At 40.4% G+C, this 25,150-nt stretch overlaps 1 protein-coding gene across 4 annotated transcripts in view; it reads left to right on the forward strand.

The window, feature by feature from the left end:
• The first annotated feature begins 3,972 nt into the window (after positions 1 to 3,972).
• Positions 3,973 to 25,150, forward strand: part of larp1b (La ribonucleoprotein 1B) — a 29,505-nt gene continuing 8,327 nt past the window's right edge. The window contains exons 1-14 of one of the 4 annotated variants that reach the window (XM_084045391.1): positions 3,973 to 4,895; positions 7,590 to 7,651; positions 10,237 to 10,293; positions 10,984 to 11,215; positions 12,204 to 12,371; positions 14,027 to 14,152; positions 15,043 to 15,214; positions 16,890 to 17,034; positions 17,441 to 17,618; positions 18,108 to 18,298; positions 18,508 to 18,582; positions 19,616 to 19,987; positions 23,487 to 23,601; positions 24,402 to 24,568. In XM_084045391.1, coding sequence (XP_083901517.1) covers positions 4,463 to 4,895; positions 7,590 to 7,651; positions 10,237 to 10,293; positions 10,984 to 11,215; positions 12,204 to 12,371; positions 14,027 to 14,152; positions 15,043 to 15,214; positions 16,890 to 17,034; positions 17,441 to 17,618; positions 18,108 to 18,298; positions 18,508 to 18,582; positions 19,616 to 19,987; positions 23,487 to 23,601; positions 24,402 to 24,568 — 2,493 coding nt within the window. In that variant the 5' untranslated portion in view covers positions 3,973 to 4,462. The remainder of the gene's footprint in view (positions 4,896 to 7,589; positions 7,652 to 10,236; positions 10,294 to 10,983; positions 11,216 to 12,203; positions 12,372 to 14,026; positions 14,153 to 15,042; positions 15,215 to 16,889; positions 17,035 to 17,440; positions 17,619 to 18,107; positions 18,299 to 18,507; positions 18,583 to 19,615; positions 19,988 to 23,486; positions 23,602 to 24,401; positions 24,569 to 25,150) is intronic. The other 3 variants (XM_084045392.1, XM_084045394.1, XM_084045393.1) reach the window with 3 other exon arrangements.

A 25,150-nucleotide genomic window follows, 5' to 3' on the forward strand; every position in this document is an offset into this window, starting at 1 on the left:
ACTTATCAAACTTGAGCCTTTGACTATTGAACATGAGGTCATCATTGTTCCCCCAGCATAGATAAATGCGCAGAGCTTTGTAGAGTAACTCTAAAACTCTATTGTCCAAAGTATATTCGGTACCACAAATATCAACAAAGGAACTTAATCTTGATAACCAATCCTTTGTTTGTGTTCCAGATCCCCAGAATGATTGTAAATGTGGTGCAGATTCTTCCTATGAAGCCACTGAGAGAAGTGCAAAAACCGATCCCTAGTTGTCTGTTAAATAAGTGGGTTCCAGGAAGATGTTACTCTGCAATGCATGTGTCTGAAGGGATCATTGCCTCATGTTGGTTTTGATGCCCAATTTGACAATACAACCAAATACTGAACATAAATACTTGATAATCTACTTGTAGGAGTTTCTGCTCCTGTCTGACTGTACCTCCCGAGGACTCTCCAGAACTGAACGAGCTGATAGAGATGAACGTAATATTCCAGGTGTGTGTGTTCTTATCTTATTGTTTGACATAGAAGAGCTTGCAGTAAGCAACAACATCACAAAGTATTTAGTAGCCTATTCAGCAAGAAAGGGACACTTTAATTTATAATATTCATATGTGCAACACAGAAAAATGCACACATATTCACACAAATTAGCAGAGAGACTAACACTGACTCTATCGCTCTCTTTAATTATAAATTAAAGAACATCTCAGACCGCCTTGTGTGCAGTTTCTCTGCTGCTGACTACCAGCTGTCTCCTGCCTTTCACCAGCACTGAGGAACACAGCTAAATCCAGTGTGTTAGTTTAACTCTGAATGTAAAAAATTACCTATACAGGTCTATTTTTATGTTTTGCTGTGTTCACACTCCTTTGCATGGAGCATCCGCTTGTCTTGGACATAACTTTTCTTTGTCTTTTCTTTCACAGAAAAGACTGGAGATGCTTCTGCATAGTGATCGTTTCTTTAGAGAGGACTTTGCTGTGGTCCTGCAGCCCTATTTAGCACACGCACTACCAGCCAGATACGCTGTAAGATATGTTGTGAACACATGCATTAGCACACAAACATGCATGCAAAAATGTATGCATGTATGTATTTATGTATGTATATGTACATACGTACATACATACAACATACATGCACGATCACACTTAAGTACCAACTGTTCCAATGAAACCAACCTCTGTCTTAATAATGTTTGTTTGTAGTTTCCTGTTCTTATATCTATATGTATCCACCCTGTGTCCTTTGATCTCTACTAAATACATTTGCCCAATGTTGTTATTACAGTGTACCATGTTGCGACAGAGGAACATACTGTTAAACTTGTTTCTGTTTCATTGACAAATATCACTGATAGAACATTACAGGGAATTTGTTGTTATTTGCTATTAAAGTGATTCTGATTGTTCCTTGTCTTCCTATCTGTAGAATGGAAGCATTGACTTAAGCTTCTTCACAGATGATTGCTTTCACTTCACTATAAAGGGACATGAGGAACTGGCTAAAGGACTCTGGAACAACATGGTGATTTTTTCATATTTTTCCCCCCATCTTGTGTAAAAAAAGCAGGGATTGTTAATTTACTGATGCATACACAGAGAATGGAACATGCAACTAAAGAGTTTCAATATGGCTCATGCTCAAGCGTCTATACACAGAAAACTGTTGACGGAAGGGCTTTATTTATTAATTCTTAATCAACAGCATACACCACATATTGCTACAGACTATCCTCTAATATGTATCGTTGTCTTTCTGACACCCATAACTCATCAAAAATGATTTCCTTAGTTCCAGCCAGCAGGAGAGAAGGAGATGATTGAGAATTTCACAGAGCCCACCAAACTCATTTGCCCACCAAAGGTACGATGTTAATGATCTGTTACAATACATGAAACTTGCACTGTATAGTACTTTTATATACACAAAAAACAACTTTACATGTAAGGAAAAAACATACAAGCAGAAACTCTTTAATAAATCAATTAATTATATTGTTTTGATAACTCAGACCTTTTGTATAATGGACTGAAATTAAGTGAAAGAAAATGAATAATGTTGATTTTCAGTAAACTAAACTGAACGGAACTGACATAAAATTAACATGATTCACTTTAATTTGACTGATTTGCATTGAATTGCATTAAACTTACCTGTATTTAGCTACATTCCTCCATAATGAATTGCACTCACCTTAACTGGACGTATCTTATCTTCTTATATATTGTCATAGGATCATCCTTATATCTATACCAGACCCCTACGTAGTACTACTACTACCACTACCACTACTACTACTACTACTACTACTACTACTACTACTACTACTACTGCTGCTGCTACTACTACGACTACTGCTGCTGCTACTACTACTACTACTACTGCTGCTGCTACTACTACTTCTGCTGGACCACCGCTGATCTGTCACTCTATGCCCATATTAACCTTATTGCTACTTCTCTCTCTGGTTATTTTCATTAATGCTAATGACTACATTTAAATTGTAGACTTTCAGCTGATATTGAAAGCAGGTTACTAGTAACTCTGGCCATTTGTTTAACCCAGTTTATATGTTGTGGAACTGACATTTTAAAAGTAAATACACATAGTTGTTCATGCTTAGAGAGTAAAGACAAAAGTAGCAGAAAGTCCATGATATCTTTTGATAGAAGTAACCAATAGTAAGGAACATGATAATATGACCTACAGTATATAACTAGCTTATTGTATGCTTTGTGATAAAAAAAAAAAGGTTTCAAGAATTTGTTTTGACAGAATTACAGATCACAACATCTTTGACAAATAGAATAGACATGATTGTGAGCACTTTTTTGTTTGTAATGATAAAAATATGTATTCTTAAAAATGCTGAAGGTAAATTTAATGAAATGTAATAAAATGATTTGCAACATTATGCTGAAAGTATGTTAGCTTCAGCAATCTAATTGGTGTAAGAGGAAAAATTAAATGTACATTGATTCAAAACCCATTTCTTGCAAGCACATTTTCTAAATATTGGTTCACACAACTGATACTAACTTTGCAGTTACTTTTGACACGTCACCATAGCACATCCAATACCTTTGGATAGCTTTAATATTAGTAGCTTTATTCCTAGAGAACAGAAACTTTCCTATACATTTTTTTCTCCTCGTATAGACTAATCTAGAAGAAAAATAAGCAAAAATATGAACAATGTGTACTATTAGATTCAATTAAACGTGTGGAAAAGGGAATATAATTCTGCAACCAACTTATGCCACTTCTAATAGGGAGGTCTATGCCACAGTAAGGGGACAGTTATAACTACCTTATCAATACTTGTAATACATAATTAATATGAATAATAATATAGTAATATGACAATACAAATTGTTATGACAACAATAATTGGTATGACACATAGTTAAGATATGGTATGACGTTGTCATATGAAGTTATTGTGAAAATAATCAAATGCCTTTTCTTATGTCAGCCCAGTAGTAACAAGCAGTGGTGTAAAGTAACTATAAGTACATGTACTCAAGCACTGTTCTTTACTGGAGTATTTCCAATGTTCTGTACTTTTACTTCTACCCCACTACATCTATATACATTTTGGCCACATGTCAATGCATAGTGAGATTGTAGATCTGCTATTTTCAAAATATTTGTATAAATGTTATACATTTGAAAACTTGTGAAATGGGACAGTCTGCAGAATGAGTACTTTCTACTTTTGGTACTTTAAGTACATTTTGATATACTTTTGTACTTTTACTCAAGTACATTTTGAATTCCGGACTTTTAATTGTAACAGACATTACATTGCAGTATTGATACTTTTACTAAAGTGAAACATTTGAGTACTTTTCCCACCACTGCTTATGCCAGTAGTAGTACTAGTAAGTAACAAGTTATATCCGAATATATTGGCTAAATCATGACATTAGTGGCCCTGCAGGGGCGCCAGAGTCAGTGTTTACAGCGCAGCGAGCCACCAGACTCCACGAGTTGAGTTCTACTTTCTGTCAAGAAGTAGCTTAGCTTTAGCGTGTAGTAGTAGTTGGAACCAGAGAGGTTGAGGGGAGGAGGTCGTTTTATATGGCACTTTTACAAACCAACAAAACTTGCGAGTTGTGATTGGACTCCTTTTTGTGTCCGATCGTGTTAAAATAGTGAGTGTTACTACTTGTTGTACAGTTCATATGATCCAGCTGACCGAGCAGGGGGGTAAAAGCATAGACTGGGTAAAAGTAACATTTAGCTCAGTGGGGTCTCGTTGACTCCTGCATGGTGGTATAGCTGGCAGCTAGCTAACGTTATCTGCTCGGCTAGCTGGCTGGCTGGCTGGCTAAGCGACTTGTTTACCACAAGTTGACGGTCGCTGATTTAAACGTATTTCCCCTGGAATCTGAGGAACAAGGACCAAAGGATTCACACTGGATCTCAACCCGTTGTATGTGTGGTTAGTTAGGAAACTAGCAGCATGTCCGCCGAGGTTGAGTGTAGTAGTAACGTTGACTCGGGTCTGACAGCGAGCAGCTCAACCACCGACGGAGAGAAGAACCAAAACAAGCCCGAAGTGACCCCACCGCACAAAGCCGACGCGAAGCACCACGACCAGAAGAAGACCGAGGAGGACACGCCGGACGGACAGAACGCAGAGGTGTCGGACAAGATCACAGCGGACCCGTCGCACAGCAAAAAATGCAAAGAGAACGACAAGGAGAACGAGCAGTCCGCTGATCAGAGCGGCGGCGGTGGCGTTGACTCCGCGGCTGAGAAGCATAAAGCTGGGCTGGTGGAGGCTCCGCCGCCGAGAGTCAACCCCTGGACGAAGAGGACAACGGGACGAGTGTCCAACAACACGAACAATACCATCAACTCATCAAACATCAACTCCAACTCCCCGGACAAAGGTGAGGGGGGTGCTTTTGTGTTGCCACACTTGTGAAAACAAACATTGCCATATTGGTTGCAGTGCAACGGCAGGACAGAGTGAGTGTCCATCACTTGGCACGGCACGCGTTTTTCACGGTACGTGGAAATTAGTGTCCAGGTAATTATGTATCCATAGAGGTCGCTGTTTTGCACTTTCGGCAAGCTCGCTGTGTGAAAGATGTCGGGGTTTGAGGTTGTTTACTGCTAATCTGTAGTGAGGTGACAGTTAGGTGTAAAAAAAAAAAAGAAAGAAAGGAAGAAGTTAGAAAGGCCTTGATTTTTCGCCCATACATGTAAAATTGTTCCTACCAATACTTATATCCAAATGACTTAAAGTAGGCTAAATATATACCAATGTAGCCTATATATTTTAACATGCTGATATGTGCCTTGCTAAACAATCCATTCGATAGACATTTGTTTTTCTTATTCATAGAAATAAGCAAAACAGTTGTATATTAGAGTCAAGCAAGGAAACGAACAGTGAACCCTTCAGTAACAGCATTCGATACGTCACTGATTTCCTTATAACACGGGTAATTTTAATAACGTGTGTCAGCGTGTTGAGTTTTGACAGGCACGCCACAACTAAGAATGTCGTATCAAAATCGATAACCATAACCTTTGTTACAGTGCGACGGGGCCGGTTTGCACTTAATGAAATGCAGAAACTCATATGCCAAGCATAAGCAACAACGGCGCTGATGGTGGCATATGGGCACATTCTATCTGCCCCCCCCATCCCCCCTCTGCTCGGATTGCACTCAAACACGTGGAGATTGCTGACAACTGCTACTTCTTTAGCATGTAGCCGCTAGCGGCATTACTGTATACCCTTTCTCGGACATTTCTGAAACAGAGTGCCACGCTTCATGGCTCAAAGAATATAACACACCGGGGGGTAAACAACACAACATCCATTATGTGTGTTGTTTACTGTTGAAATTACTCATTGTACAAGTGAATTATACTAGTTAACTCCTTAATGCTCCGCAAACACGTTGTTCACATCCAATGGCCTGCCTCCTTGCAAGTCCTCCCACCAACCATGTCACAGTCACACACAGTGGTAGAGTGCAATTTTAATATCCAGTAGAGCAATGGTTCTCAAACCTTTACATTTCAAGGTCTCCCCTTAACTCTGACACTGACAGTATACAAATAGAACCATTTGGTTCCATTTGTATACTGCCAGAGTTTCAGAATTGTAAGGGTCAATTTATTTTAGACCTTTCTAAAGGAACCCCAAGAGTCCCTGGAATCCACTTTGAGAACCACTGCAGTAGAGCTGGGTAGGGGGGGAAGTTTATATCTTTAAGCAGAGACCACAATCTACTTACTATTGCTTGGCATATTATACATATACCGTGTGTGCCATTCATACTGGGTTAGGGTGGTTTATAATGTGGTTATTGACAATTGTCTATCATTAGTATTAATTACTAGTGACAGTGGACAGTGACATGACCAAAATGCTTATATTGCATTGCCATAATAAGGCTTATATCTAAGTACTATATGAGAGGAAGAGTTTTAGTTGATTCCTTATGTGTGCACACTTGTGGAGAAATAAGAGGACTGCAGTATTTGAAGTATGTGCTCCAGTGACATGCATGGGCATCGTTTTACAACATTACTGTACAACCAGTGACGTGGGTGTATGGCTGTGTTTCTACACGATAGTAAGGCGTCATTTTACAGTGTTGCTCTACAACCAGTGGATTTAAATGTATGGTTGAGATGTCTATGCTTGCTGTGCTTGTGTCCATTCATGTAATGAGGACATGCCTATAAAATATTAGGGCCTATCATCATACATGATGTAAGGTACTATTATGTGTTATAAAGTTAGTAAGATACATCATTTTGCTGAGCTACTTTACAACTGACATGTGTGGTATGGCTTATAGTTTAGTGAGTTCATGAATATGAAATAGAAAGGTCTATGCCCATTGACATATTGTTATATATACTTATAATTTGAATGTGATAATAGTGTTTGTTGCCAGCCAATTGCCCATGGATAGTGGTTATTAGGTTGGCATGTTGTACCTGCATGTATTTTTTATGTAGGCTTAACAAATGTATTGTGTGAGTCTACCTCCAGTGAAAGTGTCAGTGTTTTATATTTTGTAGGCTAATCAGGTTTTACTGTACAACCAATGTTGTGGGTGTATGGTGTATGTTTTAGGCTACTAAAGACCTACACCCATTCATGTAAAGTGTTTCTTATCAAGCCGACCATCCTCTGTGCTGTGATAGGGACCATGTCAAGCCCCAATGTGCTACTCCCAGACTACAGCCTCAGAGCTGCCTTTTTAAATTTTGGCACTGTTGCCACTAGGCTGTAAGAGGAATAGAAGGGAAAAAAAGATTCAAAAAAGATCTAAACACTAGTGGTAGTTATGAGGGTGGGAGAATATTATTTAATGAAATAATGACATAGTGCTAAAATTAGCATTTTGTAGTAGCAAGTGGGTTTCTGGGCCAGGAATTTTGTACATTGTAACTTACTATTATATGTATCCTGATGAAAGCAGCCATGCCGATACGCGTTGGTATGTTTTATTTTGAATTGGTTTCTAATTGTTGAAAGGTTGTAATTCCTGAGATTGAGAGCTATTCTCTTTGGTGAATGACATCACAGTTATTTGTTGACCTCATGTCCACAGATCAACTGAATTCTTTGAAGGTGGTGCGTGCAGGCAAGCCCAGGACAAGAAAGTCTAGCAAGGTAATGTTTGTTTTTTTCTTTAACAATTATAGCCATTGTGTACAGCCTGTAGAAAAGTTTGACAGTAATGCTGTTATTGACATGGTCTTGAAGGCAGGTGTTGTATTATGAGTGAAATTAAATATAAAAGTATAACATTAGTCAGCAATTTAAGCCCATGAGCAAAATTGATGCTAAATTGCTATATATCAGGGGTGGGGCAACTTTGATGATGGAGAGGGCCATTATATTTCCACACTGATTCCAGAGGGCCACATTGCATATACTGTCGGGCAGACACCTCTTATCTCCGTATTTTAACTTTTTTCGTAAATGAATGCGTACCTCGCCATTCTATGTCACACAAAAGTAGAAAAAATAGCATTTGAGCTTGTAGATCTGCTATTTTTGCTATTTTTGAATTGGAATCCTGTATTTTTTTTGCTATTTCTTTATTGGAATCCTGAAAAGTAAAATTTGTATTTAATTTCAAATGCATTTAGTTATACTTATGTTAACTTTATGAACTTAAATACAAATACATTGGACATAAAAAAGACAATAATATTTTAATACTAGTCATTAAGCTACTAATATAGACTGAAGTAATTAAAGCGGGTCATGTTTGCATTTTTGGAATTGTAGCAGCTTAAATCAATAATATATCAGTATTCTGATATTAACCTGCAGGCCACATTAAGTGAACCCATGTATGCTATATATTAAAGCCCATGAAATGGCCAGAAATCATGATATTTGATTCTACATATCACATGATTCCTGTAAAAACAGTAAGCTAGGGCGGGACATGACACAGAATGATATTGATTACCATTTACAGTAGCCAATGGGAAGCTTTTATTAGTGACAGCCTGTCAACCGGTGTCAATGTTTGTGTCTTCTATCGAAGACTGTATGAAGTAGCGCAAGATTAATTAATTGGCTAAAATGAACAGGTTATTTACAAACAGGCTGCGAGAGACCAGCAATGGGTTCTCTACTTTTTTACGAAATGGAGAGATGAAGAGGAGATACTTTGAATTACTTATTTTTCCTTATTTGTTGAATCACATTTAGAAATTGCGTTTGGCTTTGAGAGATATGGAAGAAGAAGGGAGAGGGAGTACCGCACACTGTCTTCACTTATAAAGAGGTTTTTATTTGGGATGCAACGTTTCGGCCGCAATGCCTGATGAAGGTCCAAGCTCCCTTTCCCTTCTCCCTTTTTCTTCCATATTCAGCATTCATACTCCGACGCACCTGTCCGTTTGTAGGTGTGCAAAAGGACATATCCTAAAAATGCCTTTGAGAGATAAAAATTGATAATTGCACTTTTGATATTTTGCACATTCAGCAGATGGATTGTAAGAGAAGAGTTTTTTGTGTGTTTGTGTAAATGTGGAAGGTATTTTAAAAAGGTTAAAACGTTCACCACTTAATACGTTGACGTTAAAAGCAGTGCAGCAAAAAGTTATGGAGTTTTAGTGGCCAGGTTGGACCAGCTATTTGGCTTTGGTTCAAATGATAGCTGCAAAATGTAACGTCATATCAGACCAAATTACATCACCTATTAAAAGATGAGGTATAAAAGTGTAAACTCTCACTCTGTGTGTGTGTGTGTGTGTGTGTGTGTGTGTGTGTGTGTGTGTGGTCACATAAGACCTGTAACATGGTGTTGTTATATAACAGTAAATGTAATTTCATGATATCAGGTGTGTAAAATCATAACTTCAAATTAGCTGTATTTTGGTATTGTCATTTGAATTGCAAACCTGTTTTCTGTAAATAAATGATGTGTTTGTTTGAAGAAGGGAGGGAGAGTGAGTGTGTGTATCTGAGAGGAAATGAGATGACAGCGCTTAGGATTTACTTTTTGGGATATCATCAAAACCTTTTTCTAATATACTATTTTAATTCTCACCATTCCACACAGTGATATAACCCCTATGCCATTTAGTTATTCAGGGACCCTAATGAGACATCTGAAACTTTCCTCTGTCTGGAAACCACAGTCAGCGTTTCCTTTTTTGTTTTAGACAATTAACTGTTCATTCCTTGAGTCTAATCTTACCTCTAGTGTACACCCTTGATCTGCTATCAGCCTGTCCAATATTGACACCAGCAGAAAGTTACTCAGCTGTGGCCAGGGCTGTTTATCAAGTTCTGGGCCCTGCGGACTCACACTCAACACACACACACACACACACACACACACACACACACACACACACACACACACACACACACACACACACACACACACACACACACACACACACACACACACACACACACACACACACACAGACACAGACACAGACACAGACACACACACAGACACACACACACACACACACACTCTGCCATTGGTTGTTTACATTGTACAGACAAGAACACTGGCTTTCAGAACACTCTTTCATTTCTGTTGGTTTTATAGTAAAATAATGCAGTTTAACCTAATAGAGAGACATGTGTAGTGGATAATTCATTTCGACTGCTAAGGAGGAAGTATTGGACTGCTAGCAGGCAACTGCTGATTTTGTTGATTTCATGTTATGCTTATTCTATCTTTTTCTGTTTGTGTTTGTTTGTTTTATGTTTTTTAGTCAAGTGATTTCAGTGACATCACAAACTGGCCCACACCTGGTGAGCTGGCCAAAGAGGTATGATACTGTATGTGTGGTTGAAAATGTGTGCATTTACGTGTGTGTACGAACTGTGTATGTATGTTTGTTTAAGATGGGCGGTTGGAGGGAGGTGCACCAAAACCAAAAATGATCTTGTGCTTATTCTAGACTACAGGTGATGTTTTGCATTTGTTCACTAGAGGGAGCACTACATGTTTTAGCACAATGGCATTCGGTTATGAAGCTCTGAGTGAATGCAAATTTCCATTCCAACCCAACTGGTGATTTCACTAATTTGCACCTGTGCATTCAGAGAGAGACTGAGTAACTAATTAAAGGATCACTTTGAAGACTTTGAACCTAAGTCCCATTGTTCTGATGTGATGAGATCATAGAGTGGGAAAATAGAGCTATTCAGTCAGCAATAGCTAATGCTATAAGTAAATAGTGTAGCAGCTCCTGAACCGACGGTATCATACCCACGATGCAATGCTCAAAACGCCAGTGCTGAGCTTGGTGACATACGTTCAGGGCTACCATTTAGATGGTTTGTTTAGGCATTCTGTTACAGTTGGTTAAGTTTAGATATAATGTTAAAAGTGTGATGAAATTATTATTAGTTAGCCAGCAGGCCACAGCTACACCTACAAACCTTGGATTCTGGTTTGTAGAAATTGAGTACAGCTTCAGGAGCCGTGACCAAGAAAATATCTCCCTTGTTCCAAGCAACAGCAGAATGTCCTAAACTCTGACGGAAAGAAGCCTCCAGCCCCACGTAAAGAGAAGGTTGAGAGGAAGAGGGACAGAGCTGAGAAGAGGCCCGATGACGGCAGCCATGACAGCAGTGACAGCAAGGAGAACCAGGAGGCTCAGCAGGACCCTCTGGCTGACCTGCCTAAGGACGGAGACACAGAAACAGGACAGGATGCTAAGAATGCTGACCTGAAGAAGAGGGGAGGTGAGAGTGATCTGCCATTGAGTGAAGCATGTTGAACTGCATCCTTTTAAATCAAATGGTGGATAATAAAGTGTGATAGATGGACTGTTTGTGAAATGCTTTCATTTGTAATGGCTACCACCTACTTTATGTATGATGATCGATCACACATTCTTATCTTTAATTACTGTAATGCATGGGGTTTTCAAAGTCTGAGACCTTCCTTGAACGAACGACTAGACAACCGTACCCGCCCTTTCACATGACGTGACACTACCACCAAGCTACTAGTATTTTCTGCTAGTAATGACAGTCTCTTACTATTATGTAAAGGGAGAACTTACGCACGCACACCATTACAAATGAATGAGTGCCAGAGTGCACAGTAGGAGAGAGGAAATTAATATAAACTGAAAGGTAGAAGTGATCCTCGTTTCATTATTTGTGTGCTAGCTTTAGGAAAACTAATATAGATCATACCAGACTTAGCGCCTCACATCTCTACACGCCCACCCTGCAATGCTTCTGCACCTCACCAGATTGACATGCCTCACACTTTGAAAACCCCTGCTGTAACGCATACAAAGGGCATGCTAATAATCTTACTGATCATGGTTTGGAATCACTGGATGTTGCAATGTGATGCATGGTGTTTTTCCGCACCTGCTGCAGTAAACTCGCATGTTGCACCTCTCACACGATTCACTGACATTGACCGTGCACACAAAGTAACACAGGCATCATATACTGTACGTATATACCCTATGGAGATGGTGGATAATGGACTTGGGGCAATGGTATTTCTTCCTCTATATTATTTTACAGAGGTTGAATGAAAGACTTAAATGTAATCCCCCCCCCCCCCCCCCCCCCACACACACACACACACAATGAGTGCATAGCATTTTTAGAGTAGAAACATATATACAGTATATATATTTTTAAAGAGGAACATTCTGGACCGCAACTCTTCAAAAGCTGCTGTGTTGTCGGTGTGCGTCATCGCTAGGTAACAAACGTAAGTGGGTCTCTCTGCCGTTGGAGGAAGGGACCAAGGATGGCGGCGCTGCCATGGAAACGTCCGGCGAGGGCGGGACAGATTCCAACCACGAGTCACCTGACCCCATGTCACCCAATCACACGCTCCATAGTAACAGGGCGCATGATAGCACCAGGAGTAAGTTGGCAGTAGCTTGTTTTGTTGTATCTTTGGCTTCCTACATCTGCAATGGTGCTGTGCTTCATTGACATGTAACCTTAGGCATGCAACATGTTTTGGTACTTGCTGTCTACTCAATTGGAGTCTCTTAACTCCAGTCTGCTTACTCTGCTACTGTCATTTTACTTTTGTTGTTTGTTTTATAACTCACTTTTGATTATGTATCATTTCATTTCATTTTCCATATTGAAGCACAACAACAAGGGTACACGCTTATAAGATAAGCATAAGTAATGTGTTCTTATCATCTGACTAATATATTAGGGCTGCACGATTATGGCCAATGATAATCACGATTATTTTGACCAATATTGAGATCAGGATTATTCATCACGATTATTCACTGAGTTTAGTGACATTTGATTTAGTTTTTGACACAAGCATATCACTGTTTTCACATTCATGTTGTGCTACTTTACATTCCTTCTAATGTAGATTTAAATCAAAATAAAACAGGTCCTCCATAATAAATACCAAAACTTATAACTAAATTAAATCAACAGAGCAATGCTTTCACTTTTACATATTCCTGCTAATTAACACATCTTTGCAGACTTACATACTGTTTGTATTTACTCCAGTGCATCTCCCCTGAGCAAAATATTAAGTCTTTCACTCCATTCATTGTACCTGCATGATGGATGTGAATAAAACTGCTGAACCTCACTCGTTGACATACATTTTAACTGATACTTTGACGTATGACAGTTTTGTGTGCCGAAAATAGCTGATCTACAAGCTCACAATGCGTCACACATTTTAGATATCAATAATTGGACGATCGTGTTTATTTAATTGTGGGAAGCCAAAATCGTGATCCCGATTAAAATTTGATTAATTGTGCAGCCCTAGCTTATATGGCCATGCTTATAGTTGCTCACTTCTAACTATATGCTGCATTGGCTTTAGTATGTATACTTATTAAGTCTTGGACGCACCCAAGACAAGGCTTTGTCTTGCAAATAAATTATTTTCAGTGTAACAGCTTTGTCTGCTGCAGCAGTGGAACAGCATTTGTTTACATAACTACATCTGTATATCAGACAACCAGTTCCCAACCTTTTTGTCCTTCAGGTCTCTCCTGCCTGTAACTCACCACAGATAAAGTTCCACTGTAATACTGCAGAGATAAAGTTCCACTGTAATACTGCAGTAGCACCACCAGCGGGTATTAAACAAACAAAACTCTCTGAAAGCAGCATTATAAGCCATTTACTGAACGTATGACCACTTGTAACCTTTAAAACAGTTTGCTTGGCTATACTACTCCTCCTGTCCTGAAAACTGAGTATTTTTCTCATTCTGTGACCCTTTACCCACATTGATATCCGACTAGGAGGCCCTCACAGGGTTCCTCCGCTCTAAGTTTGGAGACACTGTTTCTAACTTTCATATAATTATTAGACGTGTCCCTCTGTCTACTCTTACTGCCATAGGGTTAAATCCCACCAGTGCCTCAACTGTCTCACTCTATTTTATTTTTGTTTGCTGCCTGTCTAAACTAAAATATATACACACAAGGGGAGTACACTGCCCTCTAGAGTGTAGAGAAAATAAGGGGAATTATTAGATTAGATCGTAACTTTGTGCTTCATTCTTCTCCCCTCTTCTAGGTTGGAGGAGAGAGCCGAGGGACTATGGTGATGACTCTGCCAGTGTGCGGAGCGATGGAGGCAGTGTTCGCGGAGGTCTTCGGGGTCGAGGGAAACCCCGCGGCAGGGGAAGAGGTCGCGGGCGAGGTAATGGTCAAATAAAACACCATTGACCATATTCACACGTGGCAATTTTACACTTACATCATACTCGGAAGCCCCACCCCCAGTATGAAGTAAGAGCAAAATCTCTTTGATTATGTTTTGTGTGTGTGTGTGTGTGTTACCTTGTGAATATGGTCAATTTGTGAATAAATAAATAAATGTAAATAAATAAAATGCTTTCAAAATCGAAATACCTTTTGTTGGGATGCTATTTAAGTTGGTGTGTCAGTCACTTGAGGAAATAAATGCATGTTCTCATCCAGAGATCAAAGTTGCTGCTGGGTCCCAAAGTTCAGCAGGTGCAATAATTATTGTATACAAAATAAAATGTGTAGAAAAGAGACCTGGTTACTAGCTGATTGGCAATATACGTATTTGTTTCTAGATGAAAGTTTTTTTTTAAATTATGGGTTATCTGGCATCTGCCATTGTTGCTGTTAGTGCCACAGACTACCATTGAACTATGATTACTATTCATTTCCTCTGGTTCTGCATTAGTGCAGCATTTGTGCAAAAAATCTTGGGCTCTTCTGGACTATTATCTTTTTGACATAAAATGGGTCATCTCTTTCCAACTTTATTATTCCCCCACAGGAGGTATTGTCAATCGTATTTATTTTGGAAGCTGAGAGACTATCTGCAGGTTGAGAGTTTAGTCTGAAATTGTGCCTTCTACTGTACACTGTTGCACAGTACATGTTTTATTTCTGCATACTTCAGAAGCTTAAGTTGAAGATAATGTATTTGTTCCTTTATTATTATAAAACGGAACAGGATTAACAATTAGTTGATCCTGTTCCTTTTCCTATATTTTTGTTTATTTGAATTTCTTCAGTCAGTGATTCCACCATCCATTTCTCTTGTTTCTCCAGGTCGCTGTGAGTACTCTCAGATCTACAGGGAAGGTCAGTCATCTGATGGCTCCAGTGGTCAGGCCCCAGCTGAGTTTGGTTCCAACATGGTTTATTACTATGATAATGGGAACAAGCTTCAGATGTACACAGTAGATGAGAAACTGCTCAAGGAGTACGTCAAACGCCAAATGTAAGTGCTTCTTACCGTCTCATTTATTAATTTGTAGAAGATAATGGCCATGAACTTTGATTACATAACAGTATGTAGGAACCCTTTTGTTTGCATTGTCATGTATGAACCTTAGATACAGAATAGCTGAACATTTCACCTTATCACTTAATCTAGTCAGGTGGAAATGAGCGTGGCCTATATGGGGATTTGCATCATGATCCAAAGAATCAAGGATTTTTTTTTTAATGTGAAGCGGCCTGTTATAGTGCCACCATGAGGTTTTTGGGGTGGAGGTTTACCTGGAGTGTGCGTGGATCCCACAATTCAAGATTCAAGAGATTTATTGTCAAGGATGTACAAGTCCTTTTCTAAAAGAAAGAAAAAAACATACGCTTCACAACTGTTGATGTGACATCCAGCAAGGCACTTAACTCCCAATTTGTGGAGCAGCTCAGAGGACAGTTGTAGCAGACTGTGTTGAAGTCGCAGTGGTCATAGGTGTAAATAGGAATGTGAAGCCAGGTGTACCTGAACAATTATTTGTGTGCTCAGCAAACATTCCCCATGTAAATAAAGGTAAAAATAGTGTAGCAAGGAAACGGTTTACTCAATGAAAAGAAATCACTTGTTAAAAGATGAAACACAGACTCAACGAAGAGTTCTGGTGTGCTGTTTTCCCTGAGTGTCTGTCCTGCAGGGGGCAGTGTTTGTATTGTGGCTGAGTGACAGGCTTGGCCTCATTGCAGGCCCAGACCCAGAATAGTGGTGATGTCCTAAATATAGACCCCACTGCCTTGGTGGAGAGAGGGGGGTGAATTATTCTGCAGACTGGCGGAATAAAGACAGTGAAAAGAACTCAGAGAGAGAGAGAGAGAGAGAGCAAGGGATATAAGGACTGTGGGGAGAAAGGGATTGAAGGATGGTCACGTTGAGGGGGGGGGGCGAGATGATATGGGACAGTGAGTGACCACTTGGAGGGAAGGAAGGAGAGATGGTGACAATCTTGTCTTTTCCTCTCTTGTCTCATGTAGTATTATCTTGCTGTTCTATCCCTGCTCCTCTCCTCAGCTCTTAACAAACGCTCCCTCACACCCCCAGGCTCAGGGTGGGCTGGCCTCACTAGTGTTTGTGTGTGTGTTTTGTGTGTTTGTGTGTACCTTAGCAACTCTTCTTTGACAAGGAGCATGGAACGTGCCTTTGGGAATTTTGCCAAAAGGCAAACCATTAAAAATATAACACGTCAGCATGGACTCTGACAAAAATGGGTCATGGGAACCTCGCTACAGAGCTGGCAATAGCTGTGAAAAATTAATGCGCTTTGCCAAAAATATGCAGAAGCCCTGGGGGTTGCAAGGCCCTATTAGAAATGATTAACTGAGAATTATATATCTCTGGTACTCAAGTGCGATTCCTTTTATCATTATCATCAATAGCAACAGCAGTATTAGTATTTCATACTATTAGAACTATACTTTATACTAAATTTTTAAAGTAGCAAAAATAGAAATAATGTTTGCATTTGTGGTCTCCCCTCCCAGCCCCTCAGATTTTTGCCTATAATGACATGCCCAAAATAGGGACACCCAGTGGAAAGGATATAAATGGCTGATACAATAATATTATTGCATTCCTTTGTATTTAGACTGTAAAGGAACACAGAGTGACTCCAGTGTCTTTTTTTCCTTTTTTCCAGTGAGTATTACTTCAGCCTTCACAACCTGGAGAGAGACTTCTTTCTGAGGAGGAAGATGGACACCCAGGGGTTCCTCCCCATCTCTCTCATCGCCAGCTTCCACAGAGTCCAAGCTCTCACCACTGACGTCAGCCTCATCGTGGCGGTAAGACATTCTATCCCTTCATGCCTAGCGGTGGGTTAAGGCTGCAGCGTACTCCTTTCGAGAACGAAGTTCGGCAGGTCAATAAGAACAAAATGGCGTCATTGCAGAGCAAAAGAGCAAACACATTGCCTTGCTGAAGTTCGATTTGGTAGTTCTTGGACCTCCAAGATTTTCTTAATAAAATAAAATGTCACTCAGTCTCAAGCTCTAAACATTTAACTGAAACCTATTATCTCTTGTATGATGCTATGCCCATATATAGTAAATTGGGTGGGCTTCAATGGGAGCTCAGTTCACATGCACACACATAAATGTACAAAAAATAAATAAATGAATGGCCGTTCCAAAAGGATACCGTAATGTATTTATGTGTTGAAATGAATTGGTGTTCTTTCATTCTGTCCAGGCTCTGAAGAGCAGCACAGAGGTGGAGCTGGTGGAGGACAAGGTGAGGTGTAAGGTGGACCCAGAGCACTGGCCCATCCCTGCTCTTCCCGCTGTAGGTTCCCCTCGCACCGATTTCTCCCAGCTCATCAACTGCCCAGAGTTTATCCCTGGGCAAGCCTTCACCTCAATGACCACCGGTTAGTCAAACAGCTGAATATGGACATAATCACCAACTGAACCCCCTGCCAATCTGTTTACCTATTGGGGTAAAAGTATCAATTAGCATTCACCATTTGTCAATGCTAATGGAAGGGTTGGTAATTGGGAATGTGAAGCAGGATGTTTGAAAGGGCATCTGTGCTCAGTCAACTATATTAAGGTAAATCTCTAATCCATGCATTAATAACTGGAAATGACCCTGTAATCTTAAACAGATGTAAGGGGCCATTATTGGTAGACTGGTAATTACTAAGTAATATTCAAGTAAAAATAAGCTTTCACCAGTGATTGTATTGTTATGAAATAGTTATTTGGTAACTTGTGGTAAATGGCAGTCACGGTTAATACCGTAACAGTGATAACTGTAGATTGGTAATATAATGTAATTTCTGTGCAATTAATGACACTCGATATAACAAGTTACCAGTTATTAACACCATGTTACTCTCTTCTTCATCCTGTGACAGTAAATTCGCCTCCAGTGAAGGAGACTTCATCAGAGTCCACTGAGCCTAAAGCCCCAGTCGAGAGCACTTCCCCCCAGGAAACCGAAACGCCTAAAGATGTCTCCAAATCTCCCCCTTCTGACCCCCAACCTGACCCAGATGATTGGATACAAGTGGAGAAACGCCACCGCCAGCCTTCTGGCAAGGCTAAGGTACTGAGCTGGCGTTTAAAGTGCCTAGTTAAATCAATCAGATTTGTTATGTTTGTTTTATCATGCTAGAACTACCAGATGGGTGAGCTTTAGGACCACACTTGGAAACATGTGGTCTATCTACATCTTGTTTTCCTCTTGTCGTTTTTTATGTGTCATTTCTACTCATGTCTTCTTTTCTGTTTCCCATCACCTCTGGTCGCTGGCAGCATATCAGTGATGATGTGTCTGCTATCAGCACTTCCCCTCTCCCAGTGTCCCAACCTGACTGTCCCCTTCATGCAGTTGAGTACTCTTCTCCTGCTGTCACCTCCCCTCTTCTCACCCTGCTATACTGCTCGACCACTTCTGCTTTTCTTTTCTCTCACTGTGCTGCGGTTCCTTAGTCCCTCAAACCAACGTGTGAAAATACAAGAATGCAGCAAGCAGCTTATAAAGCCTTCCTTATGTCAGATTCAAAACAGCAGTGCCAGTACCTACTGACGTTTGTCAGTTCAACGGTCAAAGCTTAGCACCTGTTAAGTCAGACGAACATAAACCCTTGACTTCCGGTCGAAGGACTTAAGATATAAGAGCACTTTGTCAAGTTATGGCAAAGTAAGTGTCTTCTGGTCTGTGGAATGTAAAATAAGAGCACACTTGATCTATAATGTGCTGTTTGAGCATTGAGTCACATTTGTGCTGCTGCACCAATATAAGTGGTAGCGTCTACAATGGAACTCTATTCGCATATTTCTATGTACGTCAACAGTAATACAGTGTCAGCAGTTTCTGACGACATCGGGGATCCCCGTATCTCCATATTTAGTTGATCGGTCATATGGTAGTGGGTACCGCACTGGGTACTCAGAGAATGGGTACAATCGGTGACAACAAGTACAACATGTACAACAGGTATTGAATAACCAGGTGTGGCATTCATTCCCAACTTCGTTCCCGATTTACATCGTTCCCGACTTGCGTGGTCCCTGAGTAGGCCGGTGCTCAGAGGGCACTGGTCTAGTTTAATTTTAAGTATAGTAAGAAAACATAATTTGAATCCTAAATCCCTCATTCTCTATTAGGCCAATGTTAAACTTTCATTTAATCATTATATCAGATTCCTGAAATAACTTTTTGGACATAGCATACACACAGCATAAAATAAAAAGCACGGATATAACAAGGAAGACACTAGCCTACACACAGTACAGTGTGTAGGCATTAACATAGAACACATTAGGACAGTAGACACTATTGCACATGCACAGTCATAACACAAGTCATATTCCTATGTCTATTTCCTATCCTTTTAACTATCTGTGACCCCATACACAGGAGCACGGCAAGGTCCCCCAGCCCGACGCGCCCGCTTGTCCACCCACTGCCCCACAGGCAGTAGCAGACCAGGAGGAGCTGGACTTCCTGTTTGATGAGGAAATGGAACAGATGGCTCCCAGGAAGAACCGCTTCACCGACTGGTCCGACGATGAAGACTCTGACTACGAGCTGGATGATCAAGACGTCAACAAGATTCTCATCGTAACACAGACTCCACCACACCTCCGCAAGCACCCTGGGGGCGACCGCACGGGGAACCACGAGTCACGCGCTAGAATCACGACCGACCTGGCCAAGGCCATCAATGACGGACTGTACTACTATGAGCAGGATCTGTGGACCACTGAAGACCAGGCTGAGTTCACCAAGGTGAGGGTTGTAGGATCATATCCAAGATTGGCTTTTGTGCGTTCTTGTCTCTGGCTAGACTTAAGCCTAAACAACATTCTCTAGTATAGTTGGGTGGGATTTGCCACAGGGGACTATTTAAAAGTAAACTCGTCCCATCAGGCACTGCTACGATGTAAAACAAACTGCAAATTATTTACAATACATATTTGACATATATCTATAAGAGAATAACATTTCAGTCCAGAATCGGTAAAAGAGAAGGGAAAAAAAGTATTCAGCTTTGATTTAAAATATTTTTTAACAGATATGTGTTGCATAGAAACTGAATGTTTCTTCTCCACATTTAGTTTCTGCTCATAAAGCATAAAGCTGAGGATATCCTATATGTTTAAAAGCTCAAGTATTACAAGTACTTTGCACATTCACTTTCAAACATAAAGCAGCTTGTTGCTCCATTCAGCTGCTCTACACTTAAAGGCCATCAGGGAACATCACGACAATCCTTGTGTGTCAGATTTATTACAGAGGGACTTTGGCAGCTGCGGGGAGTGAGATGTACTACTCTTTTCTCCGTCAGGTGCTGGAGCATTATCTCTCATACTTTGCAATCTTCTTATAATTGATCCATACAAGGATTGTTTGTTTGTACACTGTAGTCTTACTTCCTGACTTTCTAAAGTGTCATCACACCAAGTTGTGCATCAGGCTTTGAATTATTGGATTCACTAATCCTGAATGACTTTCATGGGCATGCCAAAGAAGAATTGCTTCGTATTCTAGCTTGCAACTATGACAAGTAACCAATAAGAAGTCCAAGGGTCAATGCCACCCAGAAATAAGATACAACTTGATTTCTGCTATCTGTCCCTGTTCTGAACTTTGTGACCTGTTCTTAATGCTTACAGTTTGTAGCTGCACTGTGAAAACACTGAGGTTCTAATGTTAGCATCCAGCTGCCCTCCAGTCGCTCAGCTAGAGCTCCTCTGCCGGGGTAGTCCTTTTCTCCGTTCCATTCCAAAATATTTGATGACTTCCTTGACCCCTCTCTCTATCTTTAATTCCATCACTTTATGTGGCTACTTCCTTGTTAACATCTATACTAGTTTTATTTTTCTTGTTTTAATCAATTCTAGATGCACATTTCTTTTTCAGGGATGTTTGGCTGGTAAGGCCTGCCCTTATTCTTTTCTTCTTAAGTGAATGCCCTGCTTCACGTTCACAGTTACACAAATTCATATCCTGAAACCTTCCACGGTACGCATAACATTTACGGATTAGGCATTTAGCCAACACTCATCCATAGCCAGATTCAATCGTGACAACCACTGTCTACTGTAGTCCTCCACTGGCATGACTATCAGCTCAAGTTGAAGGGAAATGAATTAGCACACAACCTAGCAAACTTAACGTGATAGGATGAAATGTGGGTTGAGCCCTGGATGTATCCACTGTCGAGGGTTATAAAAATGCCACTTAAAACCAGGCCCTGCTGGAGTTGAGGCCAAAGAGCATGCTGACCTATAGACTTTCTGACTGGAGCTGTTCAACTCGGCACCACAGCATATAGATACTGCCAAAAATACATCCCTATTTATCGCCTCTCTGCTGTACGGGCCCTCCTTGGAACTACGTGTGTGTGTATGTCATACAGCTGCCTCTTGAGCTGACCCCCTTTCTTTAAGGCCAGCCAGTCGGTAGACTCTGCCTGTTCAGGAACAATAATATAGGTTACAGTGTTGAGTTGTGAAACGGCTGTCATGGTTAACGGCGTTGGTAAGCCAGGCTGGAGGCTTGAAGCAGAACAGAAAAAGTAGAACAAGTTTTTGCCTCTGGGGGCACCACCTAATTTTTTGTGTAGAAACAGGAACTCAATTTGACTCCTCCCCTTTCTTAGTCCACTTCCTCCCGGGTGCTTCTGTGTTTATTCCTACTAATGCGCGTAGCAGCAAGGACTCAAGCGGTGCCCGCTGACGAGTAGTTCGGATATCCAGTTGTCCAGAACCACGATTCCAACCAATATGCCCATATATGGGCATTCCAATATATGGGCATGTACTGATGACATCAGTGTCAGAGTCCTACTTACGATGAGTCCACTCATGGTAGTGATAGGGGCTTTGGATAATAATATCAACCAGGAATAATTAGTTAAGAGTATTATAATAAAACATTACACTATAAAAATACTACTGATATTTATACTATATACTATTACCACGTTTATCAGCTGTATGCGGCCATGGATTTTAGCACTGTCAGCTCATCTGTTGGTCAAAGGTTGTCAGTAATGTGCATCCGTGTGTGAGAATCATTTCACCTGAGCACATACACCAAGGTCACCTATGTGTTTTTTCTCTCGGTTACACGGACGTGTAAAGTTCAAAGTCTGCTGCGTATCATCACAGCTGCTGTTTGTCACACAGGCCTGCCTGTCTTGCCTAGGATTATGGGACCTCTGATGTGATTTCCTCCACATAGCTTCATCTGTGTTAACAGTATTGCAGAAATAAAATAGAAAACATCATGTACAAATGTGTGGCAGATTGTACAATAACAAACCGCAGGCAAAATCCAATAAATACATGATCAGTACGCCATAAGGCAAGAACAACATGACATACTTTATGTTAACAGATGAAAGTGCAGGTGTAGATGCAGGGTTAGATACCATTTTATCATTTAAATGAGTTACACAATTCAGTCACATTCATATCCTGCAGCTGCATGTTGACTTAAATTAGATGGCATTTAGTTGATTTGTGGTTATCCAGAGTGACTCCAATGTTCTGCTGTCCTCCACAAAGTGGCCGCTTTCAAGATGTTTTGGCCATTATCTCTGGATTGGAAGGTCCAATCTGCTCAGTTCAAAGCCTGTTGGATGCGTGACTTTGAGGACATTAAGCATGCAATAACCGGGTTATTTTGGTTTTCTAGGGGAGGCGAGATCCTAGTTGGGCAGGCGACCGCCTGTCCTGCCTCTACAGTGGGTACGCCACTGCCTCCACATAAATGGAAGATGAATGATAAGACTGAATTTGAACTGGTCCCCCACCAGTTAAAACAGTATTTTGGGTTACAAAAGCCCAACAATTATTTACTAGTTTATATGACTAAATAAAAAAAATGTTCTTCCAAATTGCTATAGTACAAGGTTGAAAGGTGCTCATAAAATGCTGAATGGCAGTCATTGTGTACTTTTTAATACAAAAGCCCAAACCTAATTAATATATGAAATGCAGTGACTTCAGTCTTGACTTTGCAACTTTGAAACTAAAGCCTTTCTATTTCAGGAATGATATTTTCCAGGATTCGCCTCTGGTCGCTGAAATGTACAAAACATTTATTCATGAGTTCAAAGCCCTGGAGTATTTAGTTGATGAAATGACTGTATTTGATTAGTCTTAGACCACTCATAAATCTCTTTTTCAGTTTCAAGAAAACGACACTGCTGTGATCTCAGTCTGTGCCCTGGGATGTCTTCCCATGCTGACTTGGTGTGTATTTCTGTGTTCTGTAGCAGGAAGTGGAGAACTTTAAGAAGCTGAACCTGATCAGTCAAGATGAGTTCAACACTCTCACACCCAAAGTGCCTGTCGACCCAAACCAGGAAATCCCGCTCCCGCCAATGCCAGGTTACTTGACAACCTCACTTTAAAGTCACTTTGCACATAATACACCTTTCTGTCCTGTTCTTTATACATAGTGTTCAGATTTTACCTGGTAATCCAAAATGCCCGTAGTAATGCAGTTTTCCATGCAAAAAAAAAAGTGATTTAGTCAGGAAAACATTGACTTTGCAGTGAGCACTGATGCCTTTTAACAGCAAACCCTTGCTTCAAGTTTTGCATATTGACTCTACCCAGTACAGCCGCAATCTCCCTACTGTCATGTTCCTATCACTGGAGAAACTGGGCTTAAAGTGCCATGATCATGAGCAGGAGAAATATTTTTTCATTCTTGGTTTTACCCATTTTTGCAGCCAGTCTGAGGATTCAAACTGTCAACATTGTGGTTACAAGCCTGTTTCTATGAATTCTGGGCACACTCTTATCACATTCATGTGATTTAAGCCTTCGTCACTGTACCTCACACATTACATTCAACTTTGACCTGAAAAACTGAATGCCCACGAGGCAATTTGCCATGCAAGATATCTGTATGTTCACATTTCAAGATCAGCACATGATGAGCATGTTGGTTTAGCTTGGCCAAGGTGTTCACATGACATGTAACATGACCCACATGTCTCTCTCTCTCTCCTTCCCTTTCCTCTCAACTGTGTACTGTATAATAAATCAATATAATGTATATTAGAATATGTATATTAAACATGAGACATATCACTTTATCTCCATCTCTCTCTTTCCTGTATACTGTAGTTTAGAGCAGAAATACCATAAGCTTTAATCACTAACACCGTTTTCTTTACCAGTCGAAATGGTGGAGGTGGCCCACTCTCTGCCCACCTCTGTCCCAGGATCCCCCAGTGCCCACCAGCCCAGGACTCCCCGAACCCCGCGTACCCCAGGACGCCAGGACCCCAACAAGACGCCCCGCTTCTACCCTGTCATGAAGGACAGCGGGAACATTGACGGCAAGGTGAATACTGTCAGGTTTTGTTCCATTCTGTGTAATTTTACAAATGACAGAAGCGCTTATTTATGCTTTGCGTTTACATTCCACCCAGTTGCAAACAGTTTTCCATCACTGTGCCTTCTCTTGTATTGTATTAGTGTGTTGTACATTACCATGTGGGTTTTGCATAGATGCTTCTGTGTGATGTTGAGTTAAGAACAGACTGCTACGTGCTTTGCATGTTTCCTGATGTTGCTGACCTGTACGTTTACCCTGCTTTTCATATCTGGGGCTTGCTGCTTCAAGTTAATCCAAATTATGTCTAGTAAGCAAGCAATGCTGATGAGTATAATAAATTGATGTTCAAGTAATGTTCTATGATTACCCATACTTTTTGTATGGTTGCATAGTTCACACTGTTGTGTGGAACCATGTGGAAAATCCACCAAAATGACACCTAAGTAGGATTAATAAACCATTCAAGGTATTTATTCATTTATCAAATCATTACTTACACACTTTGATACCTAGAATCCACCCAGTGCAACCACAATCTTCTACTGTTCCGGTGTAGTCACACTGGAGTATTTTCTCTGTATTTTGTGT

The sequence above is a fragment of the Gymnoscopelus microlampas genome (genome assembly GCF_963454915.1).
Source record: "Gymnoscopelus microlampas genome assembly, chromosome: 20".
NCBI lineage: Eukaryota > Metazoa > Chordata > Actinopteri > Myctophiformes > Myctophidae > Gymnoscopelus > Gymnoscopelus microlampas.